We start from the raw sequence: 21581 nt of genomic DNA, 5'->3' as shown, positions 1-21581 counted from the left end.
GTTCAAGTATGCTAAAGATGGATTTCTGTGCAAAAATCTCTGGCTTACAAGGCTAGTTGCAGCTTGTGTCCTGAGAGACAGGAGACAAAGAACTACAAGACTTAAACTCTTATTGCACAATATTGGGATTTTTACACTATTTACAAAACCAGGATTCAGACAAATTATTAAATACATAGATTGAAGATGCTGCACTACCCATGTTAAATCGCAAGTCTTCTGCATGCAAAGCTCTTTTTTCTTTTTCCTGGAAGCATCTGATGAGATTCTGTAATCAAGTCACTGCATCTTTGTTCTTATTTACTCACTGAACACATAAGGGCTTCTGCCAAAGGTCTGCCTTGCAATACAATATTTATCTAAACTCTTGGTTTACCAGAAAATATAGCAATTACATAATGGCTTTATAACAGTGATTTGGTGTGGCAAAATCAACACAAACTTTCACTGAAAAAAAAAAAAATGTATATATTATTTTATATATATATCCACAAAGTCACAAAAAAAAAAAAAAAACAAACAAACAACAACAACAAAAGACCTTTCCCATTTAAAATAAAAAATATGTTTTTCTGAGAATGAACATCATCCTCTGAGATAGTATTTGTCTCAAAAGTCCTAATTTTTTTGAAAGATGGTTTAAAGTTATTGCTATTTCCAGACACTGTGTTAGAAAAAAAAAAAATGTTGCTAATCAAACATGCATGGACTGTGATACAGAATCTGGGTACCTAAGTGGATTTTAAAGCCAAGGAAAAATTATTTTCCTTGCTGATTTCCAAAACAAAAACCTGCACTTCTAATGCAGCTTTTCTACAAGCAATTTGTACTTTTAGGCCCAGATTATTCCTTTATTTTTTCTCACTGTCACCATACAGCATTACTATTTGCAACCCATGTGTCACTAAGAGCTCTGCAGCCGGAGGCATTTAGACCTTCTGTGCCCTGACTCTTCACAGCTGCATCGCCGCTTCCAGCTTCCTCTCCTGAAAGAAATGCTTATTAGATTACCGTTCCATGTCAGTATTCTGGCACTTGCACAAAGGCTGACCACAGGGCTGGGCAGAAGATCTGCTTTCCTTCCCCTCTTCAGGCTACTCAAAGCTCAGAAGTAGTCTGCTCAGAAAAGATGTATGGACTGTGTAGATCCCTGCAGAAAGGAGTCATTCTTGCAAAGCAGCACAGAATCACTACAGCAGCTATTGACCCTGAGTGACACTCACAAGCGTGGGAGCAGCAGGAGAGGTTTTTGTCCAGATCCTGTAATTAGGGACTGAGGGAAACCAGAAACAGACTGTATGGGGAGCTGCAGTCAGAGGTAGGTGAAGCTGACTCACATCTCTTTATTTCTCAGCAAGGATAATCAAACTAGATTTGATTTATGTGGGGTCATCATAGCACAGAAAGTCAGGAAGAAAAATGGCTTGAATCTGCTTCCTAGCATCTTGCTGCTGTGTACTGGGTAAGCTTGCAAGCAGGAGGCGGGCAGGTTGAGGACACAAACAGTGCAGGTCCTCCTGCTCAGTCTCTGGGAACTGGAAACCCAACTAACTGATAGCATTGAACACTGAAATTCTTTCAGTACTGATTTTTGGTTGTCTGATTGAGAAAGAATCCTTCTCCTACGATAATGGTATTTTTTTGAAGGTTTTTGTCTGGTCGGTGCCTTCTCTTAAGTCCTTGTGACCTACATACAGAGACGATACAATTAAAGCCCTCTTTCTCTTTATTTTTTATGTGACATCACTTGGCTGAGCCAGCCCTGGAGTTGCTGAGGCCTCTGTTTTGTTTTCTCACACAAGGTCAGATATGATTTTTTATAATACTCTGTTATCTTCACAGTGAAAATGAACATTCAAATCTCTCTCAAAGAAATACAGGGTTTAGATGCTAGCTAGCAGTGGCATTGATGGACACACCCTTGCTGCTGTTGCTATCCTGAAGTATTAAAAAAAGAAGCCCAGAGTTAGGCATCCCTCTGCAAAAAAACAGGACTGAGGCAGACAAGAAGTTACTGTGAGCTCCCACATTGCCACTGAGCACCAGTAACTGATACGCACCTTCCCCGAGCTGCTGGCCAACATGCAGTACAACCTGCTAACCTAAATCATTTTCACTGAGACACTTTGATGAGGTTTGAATGGCACAAAAAATTACTCTAGGGATATGGAATCCAACCCCTGCTATTTAAATCAAGATTGGTAGGATCATTACTACCTGATGACTGTTCATTAAGCCTGGGTGAGATAAATTTGGTAGTCAGTTGAACTCCCAGTGGCAGGAGATTTGCTGCAAACTGATTTCATAGTGCTAAGGTTTATTCCATTTGGAATAGACTCAAGCTTTGAACTGATCTCTGTCTGGATCGCTAGCTGGAAACAGAGATGCATCCTGCTTTTCCAGAACATGCAATTCACTCCCACAGCTGGCATCATTTTGACAAACAAAAATAACCAAGAACTGAGCTGCCCTGCAGGAGCCTCTGCCTTGTGACTTGTCCCTGCAGGTTAGAGTTGAACCTCAGCCCTGCAGCGACGGGCACTGTCAGGGCTTGAGCTTTACCTGTTGGCTGGATCTAAACAAAGCAGCGCAGAGCCCACTGCTGTCAGTCTGGCACCTTTTACCAGCCCTACGTTACTCAGCAGTTAGAGAAACAACAGGCATTTCAGCATAGTAGGGGAGAAGCAGCTGGCTAGAGGATGAAGGAATAGAAAGAAGCAATTATACTATTATGAGTATCAAACAAGCCCACATCACTCTTACTTGTGCTTGGGGGTGCAAGGTCAGCTCATAACCACCTTTGTTGCTGATTGTTTTTTTGACAGAAATTGCTCCCTAAACAGTCATGTTCAGTGATTATTTGTCTCCTTCCTTCTTCCTCTGATTACAGCCAGACTGGGATATCCCTGATCTGCATAGAAATGAATATTTTAAAAGTCAGTGCTGTCCTCAAAGGGGCTTGTGCACCATTAGGTCTCCAGATTTACTGCACTAGCAAAGAACACTGCAGCAATGAAGCAGCAGCAATAGTCTATAACGAGGAGAAAAGATCTAAAAGAAAAGGATTTTGTCTTCACATGTTCATAACTAAAAATTAAAATGATCATTGAGGTCCTATTTTTAACAAGGAATTTTCACCAAATTTTGTAACCACACTGACAGAGCCAGCTCTATATTACATAGTAATACTTCTTGATTCAGCACCTGCGCTGTATTTTACCTGTGATCATGAACAGTGAACCACTATCATCAAAAAGCAAAGTATATTGAAACATGATGTTTGGTGGGTTACTTTCTTATATTAAGGCCTCATGTTTTCTAAGTCTGCATGGGAAATTTTCCCACAGCCAACAGCAGCTTGTGCAAAATAGTAACTGTGCTGTGATGCTTGACAGTAGCACAGATTTTCCCAGAACCACTGAGAAAGCAGAGTTATTAATTGCAATATGTGTACCCAGGCTGATACAGTTGGCAACAATGGTAATAAGCATACCAAATTGTGTTCTTACTGTGTAAGATATGCCAGGGTCTCATCACCTGCTTTCAGAGTTTTGAAGTCCTCTGCCTATTTCCATATTGTTAATTATCTCAGTCTCCCTGCAAAAGAAAGTCCAAGTCACAGATCAAATCTATTCCCTTCTGGATGTTTCACTTTACATTAATCCAAAAGCAATCACACAACATAAACATCTGTCCATTTCTCCTCCCTGTCCATGGCTCTCATACCTCTCTTTTAGCTCTGCTCTGCTTTTCAGCCCTGCTAAAAGACAAGCCCTGAAATCCAGTTACATTCAACTTTGACTCATTGGGTGGACCTTCTCTCCCACTGCACCGTCTGCAGCTTTGTGGTTGTTTTATGCCTATGACTGCTTCTATGTGCTTAACAATTCTCTGAATTGACTCATATTTTCCATCATTTTAGGAACAATTCAAGAGCTTATTTTGGCTTGACCAGATCTGACTCACCCTGGGTGACCTCAGAAATTAGAATCAAATTCAGATTAGTGTAGAAAAACTAAAACTATAGTCAAATTGCAACTACAGTAAAGATGTAATTGCATCTTTACTAATGTGACAAAGAATTCCTGGCCTCCAGTCTGAACATATAACCAGTGTTTACCTGGTCTACCACTGGTCCAAGCCTGCATCAATTAGCCACTTCGGTTTTATTCTAAGGCAAAAACATAATGGGTATCATAAAGCTCTTTTATACTCAATTATGCCATGGAGAAAGAAAAAACTTAAATTACATAAATGTCACTATACCACAGAGATATGAAATTTAAGAAATTAATTTATGCACACGTACTTTGGAGTTTCAATCCATGATGAAAACACAGAGAAATAGCATCAAATTCCCCCAATTACAAGGTATTAAAATAGCCATCAGCATTTTGAACTATAAAATACTACTTTTTACTGTGTACATGTTCAGTTATTTGTCTGTCAAGCTCTAGCTGAAATCTATGGGAGTTTTGCCTGACCAGAGACCTCAAGGAACGTAATACTCAAAAACAAGTAAACAAACAAATGCTTGTTATAAAATAGTTGATTAAAACTATTTTATAATAATGCTACAAAAATGCTACATTTTTTATTATTTTTTATATTTTATATTACATTTTTTATTATTTTATAATAATGTTACAAAAATGCTACAATATTAAAATCTAATGTCCTTATGATTATGCATTTAGTAAGACTTGCACAATCTCTAGGTTTAAATAAGAAAAATAAGTTTTTTTCTTCTTGACTAGTTCCATTTTTTGTTCCATCTGACATTTTGTTAATTGTTTTGGGACACAGACATATGCTTACATCATGTGTATGATTCTCTATACCCTTTTTGCCGCAGAAATGTATCACTTGACAGGACTCATCATGAAAGCGAAGCTGCATTTCAGAACATTTTTGTCATTCCAATGGATACCAAAGCAGAACAAACAGATCACCCAGACATACACGAGACTGAAGAACAAGGAGGACTGGTGACAGAACATTCAGTAAACATAACATCGAACTGACACAGTATTCAGTGACAGGGGGATGGTGAAAGTAATACCAAAATTGCAGTAGTGTCCCAAACATTAATTATCTAGACTGCAGATCTAAAAAGCACAAAGAATGAACCTCGTATGCAATGCAGATTTCTTGGAAGCAGAGTTACAGTTTTAAATTGTTCTCAATCTTTTGCCCATAATAAATAGAATGACATGGTACATTTTATTTTATGTATTTATTAACAGTTTCCCTCTCTTTTTGTTTAGTTTGAACATAAATAAAGGAAACCTTTAGTCTTGCAAAAAAGCAGGCATATGCCCTTCCTTTTCAGAATAAAGCATCACTTTTGCTGTTTGATTTATACATTTTTAAAATTAGTATAAACTATTCTGGGAAAACCAGTTCTTGTTTTGCAGCCTACCTATGCCGATTAGAAGCACGGCGTAAAATAAAAACGTTTCTGACCAACCTTTCCAGTGAACAGAAATAAATTCAGGCTGGCAAAGGTATTGTTTCCTAGAAGAGTATGTGTTATTGGGCATGGTGGTTTTAACTGTAGTGGGAAGGAACTCCATCTGTTAAAATAAACTAAGATACACAGTTACATCAGCATATCCTAGGTACTGCACACTTGGCCCCTATTTTGTGATAAGCTTCCACATGGGGAATTAGATTAGCGTAACTAGACAGAAATGCAGCATAGCTATACCAATACACAAAGACAGTGAAACAACTGTTGAAGACTTGGATTTTTCTTTCTATTATTTGTTGGGTACATGTGAAGGGATAGTTTCAGTTGGACAACTTTGGAAACAAGAGAATTTGTATTACAAAATATGCTAATATTGCATTGTCCTTTATAGGTAATTCAAGGTTAGACAATACTGCTATTGCCCCAGTGAAATAACATGTTTATACATTCTGTACTATTTTCATACATCCTACTACCATTTAAGAATCTGCAGTACCTACTGAGCACCACTATTTGAGGTTCCTTCCCTAAGGCAGACATAGTACTTCACAACTTATTTTCTAGTATTTAAATAAAACAGGAAAAAAAAAAAAAAAAAAAAAAAAAAAAGTGGTGAAATTGTGAAATTGAGCATATGCCTAGAAAAATACAATGGTATATGCTTCAATTACAGCATTGAAACTCCTGGCATACAGATACATTGTAAAAAAATACTATACAGTCTCAGTAGACTCTACACTGAGAGTTGCTTTGACCAGCCAGAAAGAACAGGACATTAATTAGTACACAATAAAATTTAAGTGTTTCTGATAATCTCTGCAATAGAAAAAATGGGGCTTCTGCAGCTTTAGAAGTCACTTGGCCAATGGAAGAATGGCAAAAATCTGAACTACCTCATTCCAGCTTTCTGACAGAGACACACAAAGTCCTGACTTCACCCTTACCATCAGGCTCCAATGGCCGTGCACAGCTCTGGAGAACAGCCTCATGTGGGTGAAAGCACTCCACGAGACAGTGCAGTCTTCCTGTTTACATCCTAGTAATGACCTCCTCTAAAATGCAACAGTTCAAATTTCATTGAAGTGTTCTGAAACCCTGTTCAATGTCCTAAAATAGCCTGTCAAAACTCTTCAAAATTCCTGCTAACAAAACAACTCTCTCCGAATATAAACTAGAATCCAGTTTTGCACATTATACTTTGGCAAAACTTCCACTGACTTCAGTTGTCAAACAGGACACAGACAATAACCATAACAACAAATGCTGGAGCTGAAATACGAGATCCAGCCACTCATATCTTATGAACTTCAGTTAAAAGGAACACACACCACGATTTTTAAATTGTCAAGATCAGTTTCAGCTACGTTAATCGTGTGCCTTTAGAGTTCCCAACGGATAGATACGCAGGAGCCATGGCTAACCACAGGCTGAATGACACTGAGAGGTGATGTTATGCCTTGGTGTTTGTAATTTTATGGACTAGTCTGTGACAGGAGCAAGGAAAAGGCCTTCTTGGAGTGATGCAGTCAAAATGAAAACTAACTCCACATTCCCCAAACTTTTGAGCAGGCAGCATTCATTATCTCGCAGATTTTTCCACTGATCACCATGTGTCCTCATCAGTGAAGGAATAATCAAGCCTATTACATTAATAATCTCTGACATCATTTTGTGGACTGGCTGCCAAGCACTTACCCTGACCTAGCATACCACTGTGGCTTACTGACCACAGTATCAGAATCAAAACCTACTTTATTTTGGGAACAATTGTATGTTGTGGTTTTTTTTTTTTTCTGTAGCTGAAGGCTTGAGTTAAAGGGACGATCTGAATGAAAGCAACACAACAATTTCCTAACCATTGCAATCTAAGCACACCCTTAAAAGAAGCATCCACTGACTCGAGGGATTCACCCTCTTGATTTGCAAAACATTTCCAAATAGCTTTTTTTCAAAGTTACATGTTATCAACAGGTGACCCAGTAAATGCAATTAAGGTGACCTGACTTCATCAAAGGAAGTGGATTGCCATGGGCCATTCTGATGAACTGTCAGGAAGGCAGGCTGACCTTGAATTCTCCATAAATTGATCCTACCTGAAATTAGATTAGGTATTTGGTAAGAAAACATGCAAATCAAATGTGCAATACTGGTGGTGGACTTTTCCTTGAAATACACTTAGCACGAACGGTTCTGACTTCAGATCCACAATAGACCACAACACTTTTTGTTGATAAGAATAAATATCTGTAAGAGAAGACAATGTGATATACTGCAAAAAAGCAAAATTGTTTAAGATCTAGACACGATTAACATTTTCAGAAGTTCAAATGGCAAGTAATATAGGACACCACTTCTGTATGGTTACTTCATTGTGTTAATGATTGAACTCTGCAGTCATGTGGCCAGACTGCATCTTAAGTGCTCTTATTTCAGGGGACACTGAAAGTCACTGCACACCAAGCATATTGTGCTGCCAATGTGCAGGGACTGTTTGTGATTTGAAAGCAGGACAACATTTTCTCCTTTGCATACTTAATGCTCACAGGATTTTAGCAAAGCAAGGTCTCTACACATTTAGCAAGGGTCCTCATTAGGGGCACAAATACAAAATTGCTGATGGAATTACAGCACGTGACAACAAAGCATTACAGCATAGTTCTCCTTTTTATTAAGGGAAGGAAGGTATTTCCTACCTGAAACTAGGAAACACACCATTCTTCAATTCAAATGAAAAACTGCTCTGCACACGAAAGAGAAATGAAGAGATTTTGCAAGATTAACATAATTGTTAAAGATGAGATGGGATGACATCACTTAGCTTCAGCTGCTGACACTATATGCATCCCCTTAGGCAACTGAAAAGATGGCAACAATCTCCTCAACTAGTCCTCATTTTGTGGGAGGAACTGAAAGGGGGAGAAGGACCTCAATTTGAAAAGCTAAGGATTTGTATGATCATCCAAAGAAAATGAGGACATAAGGACACAATGATCCTCTCTTCCTGCCACAATCTCCTTCTCTAAAAAACTTGATCAAGATCAATCTCTGTAGATTATTTCCTTATATATTCCCCCCTCAATATCTGTGGTATTTCACAGTCCGTAATAAACTTGAAATTTCTATTAAACAATAGGGTCCATTCATTATTATTATTTTTTAATCGAGAATGCAAAAATACACAGAATAGCCAGAGACATGCACAGTCTGATGTATGTCTTCAGCATCAGACGAGCTGAAAACACTTGTCTATGACGACAGCATTTCTTGACTTGGTAAACCACGAACATCAGATGAGGCCTGAAGAAGTAAGAGGGTAGATAAAGGAAATTCTGTGGAAGGACAGAAAGAAAAGATAGACAGACAAAGGAAGAATGAGAAACAATCCTCTAGTAAATTGTCACCAAAAAAAAAAAATCCAGGAAAAAAAAAAAAGTCTGGCATAAAAAATTGTTAACTGCAACTTTTTATTCTGCTTTTGGTCAAAGAACTGAGCATCTGACAAAGAGATTAAATGTGTGCATCAGCCGTAGACATTAGCATACACAAATGGGCCATGACCCCTCCAACTGTTGTCGGTGCTTTGTGTGCGTGCGCGCTTGCAGACACCATGAGGGACAAATTCATCCTCAGTGTAATCGGATTAAAAAGTCAGTGAAATTACATCAGAATGAATATTACCCTGAATATCTTTGTATTGATGTGATTATATGTTATGGGAAGACTCCAGCTCAGAGTGGCGTTTTTGTCACATGAGACCTGCAGACCTCAATACTAGCTGCCTTGTTTTTTCCTTCCCTCTTTTTAAAAAAAAAAAAAAAGGGAGAGCTTAACTGGATGACATTGCTAAGCAGTATTCTACAGCTTTCATTACGGGTTTGGCCTTTCTAGGTAAAGAGGAAAAGCCAGAAAAACTTGGATACATTGTAATTTATGCCACAACCCTTTCAACAGTTTCCAAACCTTTATCACAAGAGGAAGCAAGAATCAAGTTAGCATGGAATCCTAGGCTCCACAGTGTCTCCATTTTACAACTTTCAAAACATTAAAAAATAATTTGTAAATGAAGATACAATTACAAAAGGTACCAGTTATGAATGGCATGCAGTCAATAAGACAAGACAAAAGTTATTCATTGGGCTAAGTGTGACTTCAAGAGGGACAAGTATAAGTACACTTTTGAAAACTATCTGGAAAAATCACAATACTTTTTTTTTTTTTTTTTTTTTTTTTTGATGTTACTGTGGTGCTTAGCTCTCTGCCTTGTAGCCAATTCATATGCAATTGTTGCATATAAAGCAACATCTAGCCAGAAAATGCATTTACCTTCACTGTCCATTTTATTGAAATGCATCCAATTGGTCATCTAAACCAATTAGGAAGAAATCTGAATGTGTCAATAACTTTTAAGGACAGAAATTAATTTGGAATTCAGGGAATGACTGGAGACATCTGAAAGACTAATCATCTTGTTACTGTGTCTTCGTTAAGGGTAATAGTTAGCAGTTACACAGCACTATTCATCCTCAAGTTGTTTTTAAACATTCATTGTAATTAAACCACATCACATCTCTGTGAATGAAAAGTTACTGTCTGTATTTCACAGCTAGCAACCCTGAAGCTACAAATAACTGATAAAAAGGACACAGTGTCAGATATGTGGTGGCAGCTTAGCTCTGCTTCAGCTAGGGTAGAGTGGTTCCAAATGAATAGTACTCAATGCTAATTCCTTTACTGTCCTGTATCCTTACACTGTGCCAGCACAAAATCCTAAATGATAATAGACTATGTAGGATTCATATTACTATACATAATCGAGGTCAGTTGCCATCCCTGTTATTGCTATTTGACATGAGGTTTATTTCCAGGGACCAGAGTTAAGGAAAAGCCACACCTCAACAGCTGAAGGTGCTGTTAATCTTGGCTTCAACAGAGTTTGCAGATGTAGAACACAGCCTCAGAAACACGACTGTATTTCCATAACCAAAGAACAAGGAATTGCTTTGATATATTTTTATTCAATGCAAAACAGATTTTTGTAATTTCATGTCCCATGTAGAAGAACTGTATAGGAAATACTAAATTAACTGCCATGCTAGCTCACCTATCCATAAGGTTAGGCCCCATATTTATCACTGGAGCTAGGATAATGTTGCCAAACAATGACAAATGAGTTAAGTTTGTGCATACCATGTCAATAATGCATTACATGTCTGGACATCAGTAGCAGATGCATTTCAACCCACAAGGTATGTCAAAACAACTAATTCTTGAACAGAGCAGCCATTAATTTGAAATAAATATTTTCACACAGAAGGATGGATCAGGAGAGGAACAACATTTCAGGTAGGATCTGGGCTTACTATTCAAGGATAAAAATGCAACACTTATGTGTGATACAAATAATCTTTCTGGTACTGCAGGAAAAGCTGCATAATCTCTCAGTTCATATAGTTACTTGTTACATATAGTTAGAAGAGCTAATACAGCTCATGGAATTTATACACATGGACATAGGAAATACTACAGAGAAAGACAAGACAAGACTCAGGAACAACTTTAAAGGTAAAATGAAGACCAGTGTTTAAATTTCTTCTCATTCAAAGAGTGGTAGTATTAACAAGCTTGCATGTTCCTAGAAATGAGGGGAAAAGAAGGAAGTACTTAGAAGCCCCAACAGTCTTTTTGTCTTTTTTTCTTGTTTACTTCAAGGCCTGAGGCAAGACTGTCATTTTTATTTATTTATTAATTTATTTTTTGTCTTTTTGACTTTTGAAGCACTACCCAGAAGTTGTTCCAGACAAATATGCTGCAGCAACCAGATTCCTTTATCAATTCAGCAGAATAATTCCAGAACAACAAACAGGCTTGGGGAAGTAATACTGTTTAGAATAACTTTACAGTATGAAAATCCAGTTATCTATTTAGACTGAACTCTTTGCTGTGGTAAGTCAACTCATAGCAACAGATAACTGATTCTAAAGAGCACAGACATATCTACGACGTTATCTTTTGTGCATATAACATCTGACAAAATATTCTAAGTTCTGCACAGCAGATCATCTGTATGCCCACAAAATGAGTTTCCTTACAGCACTAGTATGTTCCACCCCTGCCAGAAGATTTTTTTTTTTAACCTGTGGGGCTGTTGACATGTTGAGGTGGGTGCAGCTGCATGTTTGTTCTACTTTCCTGAGCTGGGCAAAGGTGAGACATAAAACCATTGTTAATCCACAGCGTTTTAGATATGTAAGTATACAATTGCCTTTGCAGGAAGAGACCTGTTCTGCCTGCAAGGCCCTTAATTCACACAGTTTCATAGGTTAAACTAACCTGACACCATCTGAACATGTCCACATACACATGCTGTCAAGTTAGCTCCTGACTGGCCTCGTGTCATAAAGAAGAGGCATCTTTCAGATGCAGACAGTTATCTGAAAGGAAACGGATTGCAATCTAAATTCAATTTATGTAACGACATAATGTTCATGATTTTGGTGGCTGATAAACTGTTCTATGTTGAATTCTACGAATTGAGTTCTATTATCCAAAGGTATAATTTACCCATTATTCCAGCCAGGTCTATTTCTCCTTCAGAATGTTTTAAAACCACTCATACAACGTCACTGAGTGGTGTACAGTTTACAGTCAAATGTCTCATCTAATTTAGAAAGCTCTGTTTCTAGATGCATTGTAAGACATATTTCCACACTGATGTTACTGCAGCTGCCCACTAATCCTGCAATTATATCATTTTGCTTTGGCCTTAGCTCTTCACTGTAGGCCAGCAGGCAGGTCTCTGTGACAGACTATAACAAGTATTCATTTAAGACTATCATCCTTCTCTTCCTTTGTTTTTTCTCTTTCAAAGAACATAGGCTATGTAAGTCAGTTCTGCAAAACAACTTAAAAACCAGTGATAGTAACAAGCATTTTAAACACCAGCTAAATGCAATATTTAAGAGGAAAGATAATTACTAACAGCATTAAAAATTAAAAAGAATTTAAAAGGAAGTGTGAATAAACAGCTTGAGAATTACACAAAAGAACTAGATATACTTGACGCACCTTCATCAAATTGAAGGTGTCTCAAGTGTTCATCATTTAGAAAAAGACAATCTTGTCCAATGTATATTATTAATAGGTGACTAAGAAATATATGACTACAGAAACAAGACAGAACAAAAGGCTGGATGAAATAAGAGCTATTAACAAGGACGAGGTCAAACTACAGAAATAAAAGAATTCCAGCTGATTCTCACAAAGGAGCTGTAGCTTTGATGCTGAGCAGATGTGAACCAAAATCCTCAATTTAAGCCAGTTACTCTTACCTAGGCCTGCTGAGCAGTTAGAGGAACATGGCGGAGTTTTCACCACTGCCAATGATCTGCCATGTGACTGGAAGAAATGCCTTTAAGTTTTCAAAATGACCACTTGCTTTGGACATTAAGGACCTCCACCAACTGGCTTAACATCTGCTTTCAAAGGCCCTAAAAACCTATAATGACATTCTAATAAATGGGTTTAATTCCTACCTTGAGGGAAGGAGGTGCTGGTACATCATATCTTTGAATATACTTCTCTATTTTGATGTCAATGATTTAACAAGTGACATAAAAATGTTTATTAACCTGTGCTTTACCAAACACATTAATATTTATGAAGGGGAAATTGAGAATTTATTCATTTGCTTTTCCATATGAAAAAAACACCGTATCTTTAAAGGAAGGCATACCCTGTTTCACTCAACAGGCACATTACATAGAATTTAAAGGTAAATATTCATATATTTTACTCTAACAACATAATACTATACAGATAGCAATGCAGGTGTTCATAAGAACTTTGGGGAAAGAAGGCATAGGAATAGCAGAGAAACACCTGAAGAGTACTTTCACTTAGAGCAATTTGGTCCACTCCAAACAAAAACATTTTAAAGTGGTTATGATCAAACAAAAACAACTTGCAGCAGTTTAATAGATTGCAAGTAGTTGGCTGAGACATAGACAGTGGATTTCATTCCTTTTTTGTTGTGAAATGAATAACATTAGTTTACAGAGTAGTAAAATATACCCCTGGTGAGGACCTGTAGAAGAGCTTTCTCTTCTAGAAGAGAAATAATGTTTAAAACTAGTGAGGTCTACAAGGTAGTTGGAGTGGATTCATACAGGCCGTTACAGCAACTTGGGTTACACGGGGCCATGTGTTAAATCTGCATCCCTTAGTTACACATCCGTATCATTTACAAGTTCGTTTACAAGTCCCAGTTGAGTTAGGCAGTATATGGGCTTAGTAAAAGAAAGACATAAACACCAAAATGTGTAAGTCAAATACTCAATCTACCTTTAAAATGGCTTATCAAGCTTTTTGGCCCCTTAGTCCAGTCATCAGACAAAACTGGATGTAACACTAAGTGTTAACATTTTCTAAGAAAAATAGAGGGATGGCAATATCCTTCTGAAAACATTCTTTCCACTTCCATGAGTAACCTGCCTCCCAGCATGTATGCAAAAACAAAGTAGTTGACTGATTGCCTGTTTATGTAGAAACAAAACAAAACAAACATAATCCAATTTGTAAGTAGTAGTTGTGGCCACCCTATTCAGATATGAAAGTTTCTGTCCCTATCTTTGCCTCTTTATCATGTCACTAAACACAAACTTGAATATAGGTGCACTCTATTTCAGATTTCAGGACAGTACATCTCATATATATATATGTATTTATTTTACCTGCAGCAGCAAGGAATTCTTCAACAAGAATTAAAAGAATTATTTAACATCTAATCAACACTCTGCAAATAACTAATATTAAGCCAAAATACAGAAAGAATCCTAAACAACAGATTTCATGTCAGGTATTTTAAAATAAGAGGAATACAATAATGTGCAGAATCCTCTGTTAGGTAATACGATTAAGTACTTGTAATTGAGAGTCTAATGTTTCTGCCAAATACCAACCATTATTTGATTATTGCTTTTTCAGTTACCCTGACATACAATAACATTTATTTTGCCAAAAAAGAGGTGGCTATCAGTAAATAGTGAACATGTTTTTTCAGAAACACTATGCAAATTCTTTCAGCTCCCTTTTTCTGGTACAAAGAATGAAAGTTGCTGTGCTCAACCTATAAGAAAATCTAGTTGGATGTGATCTGATAGACACAATGAAGCCCACGAGATGTTACAAAACTGCTAATGGGCTCAAAGGAATTCGAAAGATTTGGTATACTTGCAGATTTACAGCAAATATTTGTATAATATTTTCTCTCGCTGTTATCTTTATATGGGTAACATATGGATAAGGGATATATAAATATTCCTTCATCTTTCATAATTCTAAGATTCTTTAACTCATGTGAAATATGTGGCCAGAAAAACTTCAATAAATACTTATTGCTTTGATTATTTGCATCAAACATTCCAAGGAGCTTTCTCACAAAATGCATTCTTAAATAATTAAGGGAGATTGAAGGAAAAAAAAAATAAAAAAAAATTAATGGAGTAAGATGATGTATACATAGAGAAAATAATTGTATTTACACCCTAATTAGAAAAAAGGAACAAGTCAAAGAACAAAAGACAGAATTTGCATGGGTAAGAACAGAAGAGTTAGGCAATGCCAAAAGTGAGATTGGACACATCTTTTGTCTCCTGGTAAGTATTTGTTTAGATAGCCTTTAAATAACTGGTTGTATTTTTTAGTATTGTATAATTCATTTTTCAAACCTTTAGTCAAATAGATTGGTCTATTTCTGAGAAAACATTCTGAAACTCACTTGCATATAGAATATCACAAGATCTATTGCATTGAATGAAATATAATTTGTGATCATTTAATCACGATGCAATTTTGTTTTGCTGACTGGAATGGTTGAGACTTGGAGCCAGAGTGCTTGGCTTTTGATAAATTAGCCTTTCATTTCCATTTAATCACTTTACACTTTTCAAACAAAACTTGGAATTTTCTCTTCCATAGGTGTCTCAAAGAACTAGAGTTTAGAATGTAAATACTTACATAGCCTTAGTTACAAGTAGCTCCTGTCATGGTAGAAAATACCTTAATAGCCACACATAATGCACAGAATGTATTAAATTAGACATTCTTGACTGGAACTCCAGAGCCAAGGAAGGAGGAAACAGATTTAAGAATCTGTTCTATATTGCTTTTGATGCAGCATCAAATCTGGCAGAACACTGCTACTTATATAAATAAATCTCTGGATGATTCAAATGCATCATAATCATAGCTTGATGCAGTACCTATGATGAAAGAGGACATGATGACAGGGAAATAAAGCCACAGAGAAGCTTCTAAACCTGTCTCCCAGATGGGCTAGAACCTAACCCTGTTCCAGAGCAGGGCTTAGAAAGTTCCAACTGTAACTTAAGGCTACTGCATTCAGTTCAACTAAAGAGAAAAAACAAACAAACAAACAAAAACACATACACAAAAGAAAATATCAAAGTCATCAAGACTAATATCCTAACTCTTGGAAAAACAAATGGGAGAAACTCTAGTTGCCTGTTTTGCATTTCCTCTTAAAGACAGCACCTCACTCGAAGGGCTTGTTTTTGCCAGGGAAACTGCGCAGGAAAAAAAGCTACTCTCTGATACCCAGTCTGGATCAGCTTTCTTGGTGTATCGAGCTTCAATTATTCTTGGATAACTACTTTCAAAATACACAGAGAAAACAGTGAGTTTAATTCTAGAGTAGGTATTCCAGTTCAAAGAGAGCCACTCAGAGGATAAAGCCTCAAGCTAAAGCTGATTAACATTAGCAATATCCTGCCCTCAAAACAACCCCTGGAATTGTTGCTTGCTGCTATGCAAAGTAAAAGAAAACTCAGTTAGCAACTAGAACCACAACTACAGAGCCCTCCACACTGTATGACCGTAGCATCAAGGGCATCTCTACTGATGCTAATGCAGTCTGTAGAGATTCCACCACAGTTGCAAGGGTACCTTGCAAACAATTGTTTCAGGTAAAATTTCACTATAAAAAAAAAAGCTGCATGGCAAGGCCTCACTTTGGAAAGCCTTATTCCATCAGAACAGAGCATCCATAAAAAGGATTGTTCCGTAATACTTTTCATGAGCAAACTCTTCTGCTGCATGATCCATTACTCAGTGGTAGGATGCTGATGTAGCACTGATTCAGGGAAAGACTGAGTCATTTAGTAAATCATTTGAGTGTTCTGTAGGGATCTGCTGCTCAAATCTAGGTAAGGCCCAGACCTGTTTACCATGTCAGTGTGTAAAGGACACACACTGTGCCAAAAACCTCACTGAAGGAAAAACAAACAAACATAAATAAGTAATGATTGGTTTCCACTTAAAGTTTTCTCTTCAATTTAAAAATTGAAGGGGTAAAACTCCACAGAATACAGAATAGTTATCTATCAACTAATTTCTGGTAGAATGTCAAGGGAGATGGTACCATCAGGCATCAAAGAGGAAAGGAGCTAGAATCTAAAAACCAAAGGGAAGATCCTGAAAAGATTGCCATGGTAAATCCTTAAATAAACACAGGAGCCAAACCTAAACAAGCATTCTGCTAAAATAAGCTTCCAGCAAACCTATGGACTCTTAAAGCTTCAACTGTTTTAGAGTTATAGAGTTAGCTATAACTACAGTTAAAGGACTCTGAAGAACTACAGGAGAATTTCACAACTAAGTGTCTACACAATGTTCTTGGCAAGACATAGTAGCTCTTTCATTCCCCATCAAATCTAGGAAGTTTGATTAGAAATATTTCAGAGTTTGAAAACATTCCTTTGATTTTCCCATAAATTTATCATCTTGGAACTGAGATATAAGTTCTCACTTGTAAAAATCTATAAATGTGAATGGACATGTGATCGGGGTACAAAAGCAGCAGCTAGACATGGTAAAAAGGAGAATATACAAGTATTCACATTAATAAAATTTAAAATAATTATGTTGAGCCACAAACTTAGAACAGAAGACCATATCCAAGGCAGAATATATAAAGGTTTGCATTCCCACAGAAGGGAAGAGCACTGTTTAGAATACTTGAAGCAAAATGTTTCCCTTTGTATTAGATTTTTTTTTCAGTACCACCTTTTATTTATGCTAAAACACTGAAATTCTTGCTAAAAGATCATCTAAAACTTGAGTAATGATTTATTCTATTGTGTTCATTACACAAGGAAGACTTTAAGCAAGAAAAAAAGAATTAAACATCTAAAAGAAACAAGTTCTTGATTTCTCTAAATCTTAAATTCAGTAACAGTCCCCAAGCATGCTGCTCTTGGCAATAACAGAGTCACCCAAAGAGAATATCCCAGTTACAATTTGCAAAACATGGAGAAACAAAACACACGGCTTTGTTTTAGAACAGGAAAACTAAACTCTCCTAAAATCACTGGTGAAACTTAAAAAATAATAATAAAAAAAACAACTGTCGAGGAAGAACAATTCTGTAATACTTACGTCTGTTTAAAAAACTTAGATTAAAAAAAAAAAAGTTTATTTCTGAATAAAGAATTGGAAATTGTATTAAGTACTGATTTAGTTACAAAATCAATAAGAGCTGAAAGCCTTTATGCTTTCATGAATGCTTGGCCTTACTGCTCAAACTGAGACAAAATGCAGCTAGATGCCTCACTCCATTGGTCACTAATTGCCCTACCAGACACTCGTTAATGTTAGCATACCCTTCCGTACCTATTCCAAATACAGCAGTGCTCACGATAATCACAATTTTAATGTTTAAATTGAGAAATGAGTGTACCTAGATAGTCAGAAGGACAGATGTTCATCTGAGGAGATTTCAAAGCTAGTTTAGAGCACCTTTTTGAATCACTCTCCTGAGAGTGTTTTCTTTCTCCACACAGAGCTCCTAAAATGGCTGTTTAATTTACGCACCTAAAACTAGGTCATATAAATACCTCCCATTTTGGCTAAGCTGCTCTTGAAAAATGAACTTTCTTAGTCATCTAGGTCCACGTTTACCAATTAGCATATTCCAGACCAAAGATACCCTGTATATCAGAGCAGCAGAAGAGAAGTACTTTCCTGCCTGACCAGCTCGATGAACAAGTCAGACGGGCTGCCAGGGCACCACGAGGTTTGCACCTCCAGCAAGAAGGAACTGGAGCATTTCATACCCACCTCAGGCACAAGGCAGTTCATGTGCTGGCAGAGTAGCATCCTAGCCCAACAGCTTCTTCTGGGTACACTGATACATCTCATGTCCACAACACTGCAAAGGCTCAAGTCCTGAGATGATTTGTGAAACTCTGTGAACTCTACTCTTCAATTCTTTGATTACATCTTAGACTAATTTTGCTTTCCTGACTCTCCAAGTCTCAGTGAAATTGATCACTCTAGCAGGTCTCTAGAAAATTGAATCATAAATGAATTCATTCATTCCACACCACAACTTTTAATACTGATAATAAGCACCTGTGGAAAAGGAAGGACTAGCGTACATGTGTGAGAAGAGAACTGGCACTTGATCTGTTAAGAATAAGTTATAATCAATAAGTTAATCATTGAATAATAGTGATCAGGGTTTGTGACAGTACATACCCTGCTTTTAGTGCATGTTAAGTGTAGGTTTTTTTCTTTAGCTTACACTACTGAAAGATTTTTTTTTTTTTTGTTAAAGACAGTTATAACATATGTACCCTTAGAAATTAGACATAAGGCTTTTGATCCTGAAATATGAAACATCAGTATTAGCGACTTTACATCTTCAGAATTGTTTTATTTTATTTGAATGGAATATGTGGAGATATGGAGTAGATATCACAAGTACCTACAGAGGCAAAAATTCCAGAGGATGGCAGAAATCAGATTACAGGACAAGGCAGGAAGTAGTTTCAGACCCACACTTCTTTAAAATTGTAAGAGAAGTGTGAGACATGTCAGCAGTGAGCTAATGCCAGTGCTTTGCCCCAAGGGCTCACTTACATTTGCAATTTTTTTTTAAGCAACCCAAAGAAATTTAACAATGTAATTAACTTTTCAAGTTCCAGGGTAGACTTCTGGGGTACACATGCACGCATACAGTGAGATTTTATGAATTCTTTAAAACCATTCATAAACCTAGTAAAATAAACTCAACATTCTTATAGCCACTAAAATCAGTTACCAAACATAAATGGAATGAGGGACTTTTTTTTATCCCCTCCACAATCAATAATGATGTTTGAAATTGAAAACAGTTTAAACGTACAGAAAATAACTCCTAAGAGCGCTACTTTCCCAACTTGTTATAGAAGCACCAAGACTGCAGCATATGATCAAGACCCAACTTTTATTTTGTTACTTGCTTATACTTCTCTGCCTTGCTTAGATACATGGGCTTTCCTTGGTTACACTTTTTCTTTTAACTAGGAAAGCCTTGAATATATCACAATAGCAGACCATGACACTTGGAAGCACCGAATAATGTTGCAATGGATTTAATAGCACAGTATGAAACTGTAGTCCCTAAACTCTGACTTGCAGATAGTTTTTGAGACCCTCAAACCTTGCTCAGGGTTACAGGAAATTGTTGCTGCTATGGCAGCCACAGGAATCTATTGCCACTATGATCCAAACTGACCAAGGGAGAAACCTTATGTTTCCCATACTGTGCTATGTCTCAGTGTTGCTGCTGAAGGGCCAGCAAAGACTGGAGCTATTGGTTGTACATAACGCAAAATCCCTTGTCATGTGGAGCCACAGAATCTCAGCAAGTTTGTTACTACTTCAAAGTGTAAGTCTCTAACTTAAAAATCTTATGTGTCTAGATACTAGAAAAAAAATCTGCTATCCTACCAAGACACTATAAACACTCCTTATAAATAATCCATAAAACACATAAACCCATATATCCACTTGTGAGAAACACTGCGTAGCCAATAACTTAGGCTCTGGCGAGGATCTCAGTGAAGTAGTGATTTATTCGCGATTGCAATGGCAGGTGCCCCACAAGCAGGAGCACACCTACCAGTCACACAGCACGGTTTATATACTTTATTTCTCAATGACCGGGACCCTCCCCTGTTTCCCCATTGACTGGGTAATCCAGGTTCACAACCTATCCGATGCTTCACAAACAATGCATGGCCTTCAGTTGCTGGCCTGTTAAATTTCAAATTTCTTTTGACTTTTTTACTGTTTGAAGTGGTAATGTTTCTTCACTTATCTGACTTGACACCATGATCTTCACCTAATTGTTCTAAGAAGTCTGGTTGTCTGCATTTTACAAGGTCTCCTGCTAAGTTTTCTTATCACTGCAAACATATCTCAGTACCACATTCCTTTCCTCTAAACAATGTAACTCTGCAAAAACAACATGTTTATTCCCACAATTCCTCCCTTCTATTCTTTTTAAATTGTTGATTTTCGCAAAACTTTTCTCTAAGGTGTAATTTGGTAGATATATTCCTCTTCATTTTCCATCTCCTCTGATATCACCATCTTATCTGAGTAAGGTGGTGGCTCCATGGTCACTTGTTTCAATAGTGCACTTTCAATTAACCACTGTACTAGTCCTTTTACACAGGGGATAACGCAACAACCAACAGCTGTCAAAACTCCTGCTACTATGATGAAGGATGTAAATATGGACACTACCATCCCTTTCCATTTATCAAACCAAGATTCCAACCATCCAGTGATAGAAGTGCCTGTTCCTTATTTTCCTGCCAATTCACTGGCAAGGGTGGTAAGCCCTTGCAATGCTCTAGTTACTGTGCCATCCAGGGCAGTATTGTTGGGTATAAAAGTGCAACAGTGGTTGCTCAGTATCACACACACACACCTCCTTTCTCCGCAAGCATCATATCTAATGCTATTCTGTTTTCCCAAGCCATTTTGCTGGTGGCATCCAGTTGTTCAGCAATTCCTCTTATCACATCCACTGTATAACTTATGAATCTCTGCTGATTATAATAAATATAATTAATCCAATCCACATTCTTATTGATTGTTACCCACCAGAACAGTGACTGGAACCCTGCAGCAGTTTGATTCCTGGCTTTCTGTTCATCGGAAACTCCTCTAGGCACCCCAATAGAATCTATGTATACTCTTATCATCAAATGATACACCTAAGCTTCTTTTACTTCTTCTGGGTATTTGTGATGTTTCT

The 21581-nt window shown here is 37.2% G+C and overlaps 1 protein-coding gene across 6 annotated transcripts in view; it reads right to left on the bottom strand.

Annotated features, from left to right (window-relative positions):
* The window catches only part of FABP6 (fatty acid binding protein 6), a 51966-nt gene that overhangs the window by 18667 nt on the left and 11718 nt on the right, over positions 1-21581 (bottom strand). Inside the window, exon 2 of one of the 6 annotated variants that reach the window (XM_082771467.1) lies at positions 11804-11904. The exons of 4 other annotated variants lie outside the window; for them this stretch is intronic. In XM_082771467.1, coding sequence (XP_082627593.1) covers positions 11804-11870 — 67 coding nt within the window. In that variant the 5' untranslated portion in view covers positions 11871-11904. Of the gene's footprint in view, positions 1-8166; positions 8181-11803; positions 11905-21581 lie in introns of those variants that run through there. One more of the 6 variants, XM_082771472.1, reaches the window with a different exon arrangement.

This window comes from Aythya marila, assembly GCF_965140915.1.
Source record: "Aythya marila genome assembly, chromosome: 14".
NCBI classification, from domain to species: Eukaryota; Metazoa; Chordata; class Aves; order Anseriformes; family Anatidae; genus Aythya; species Aythya marila.
The sequence above is the reverse complement of the archived record's forward strand: the minus strand, read 5'-3'. Positions and strand labels throughout refer to the sequence as shown.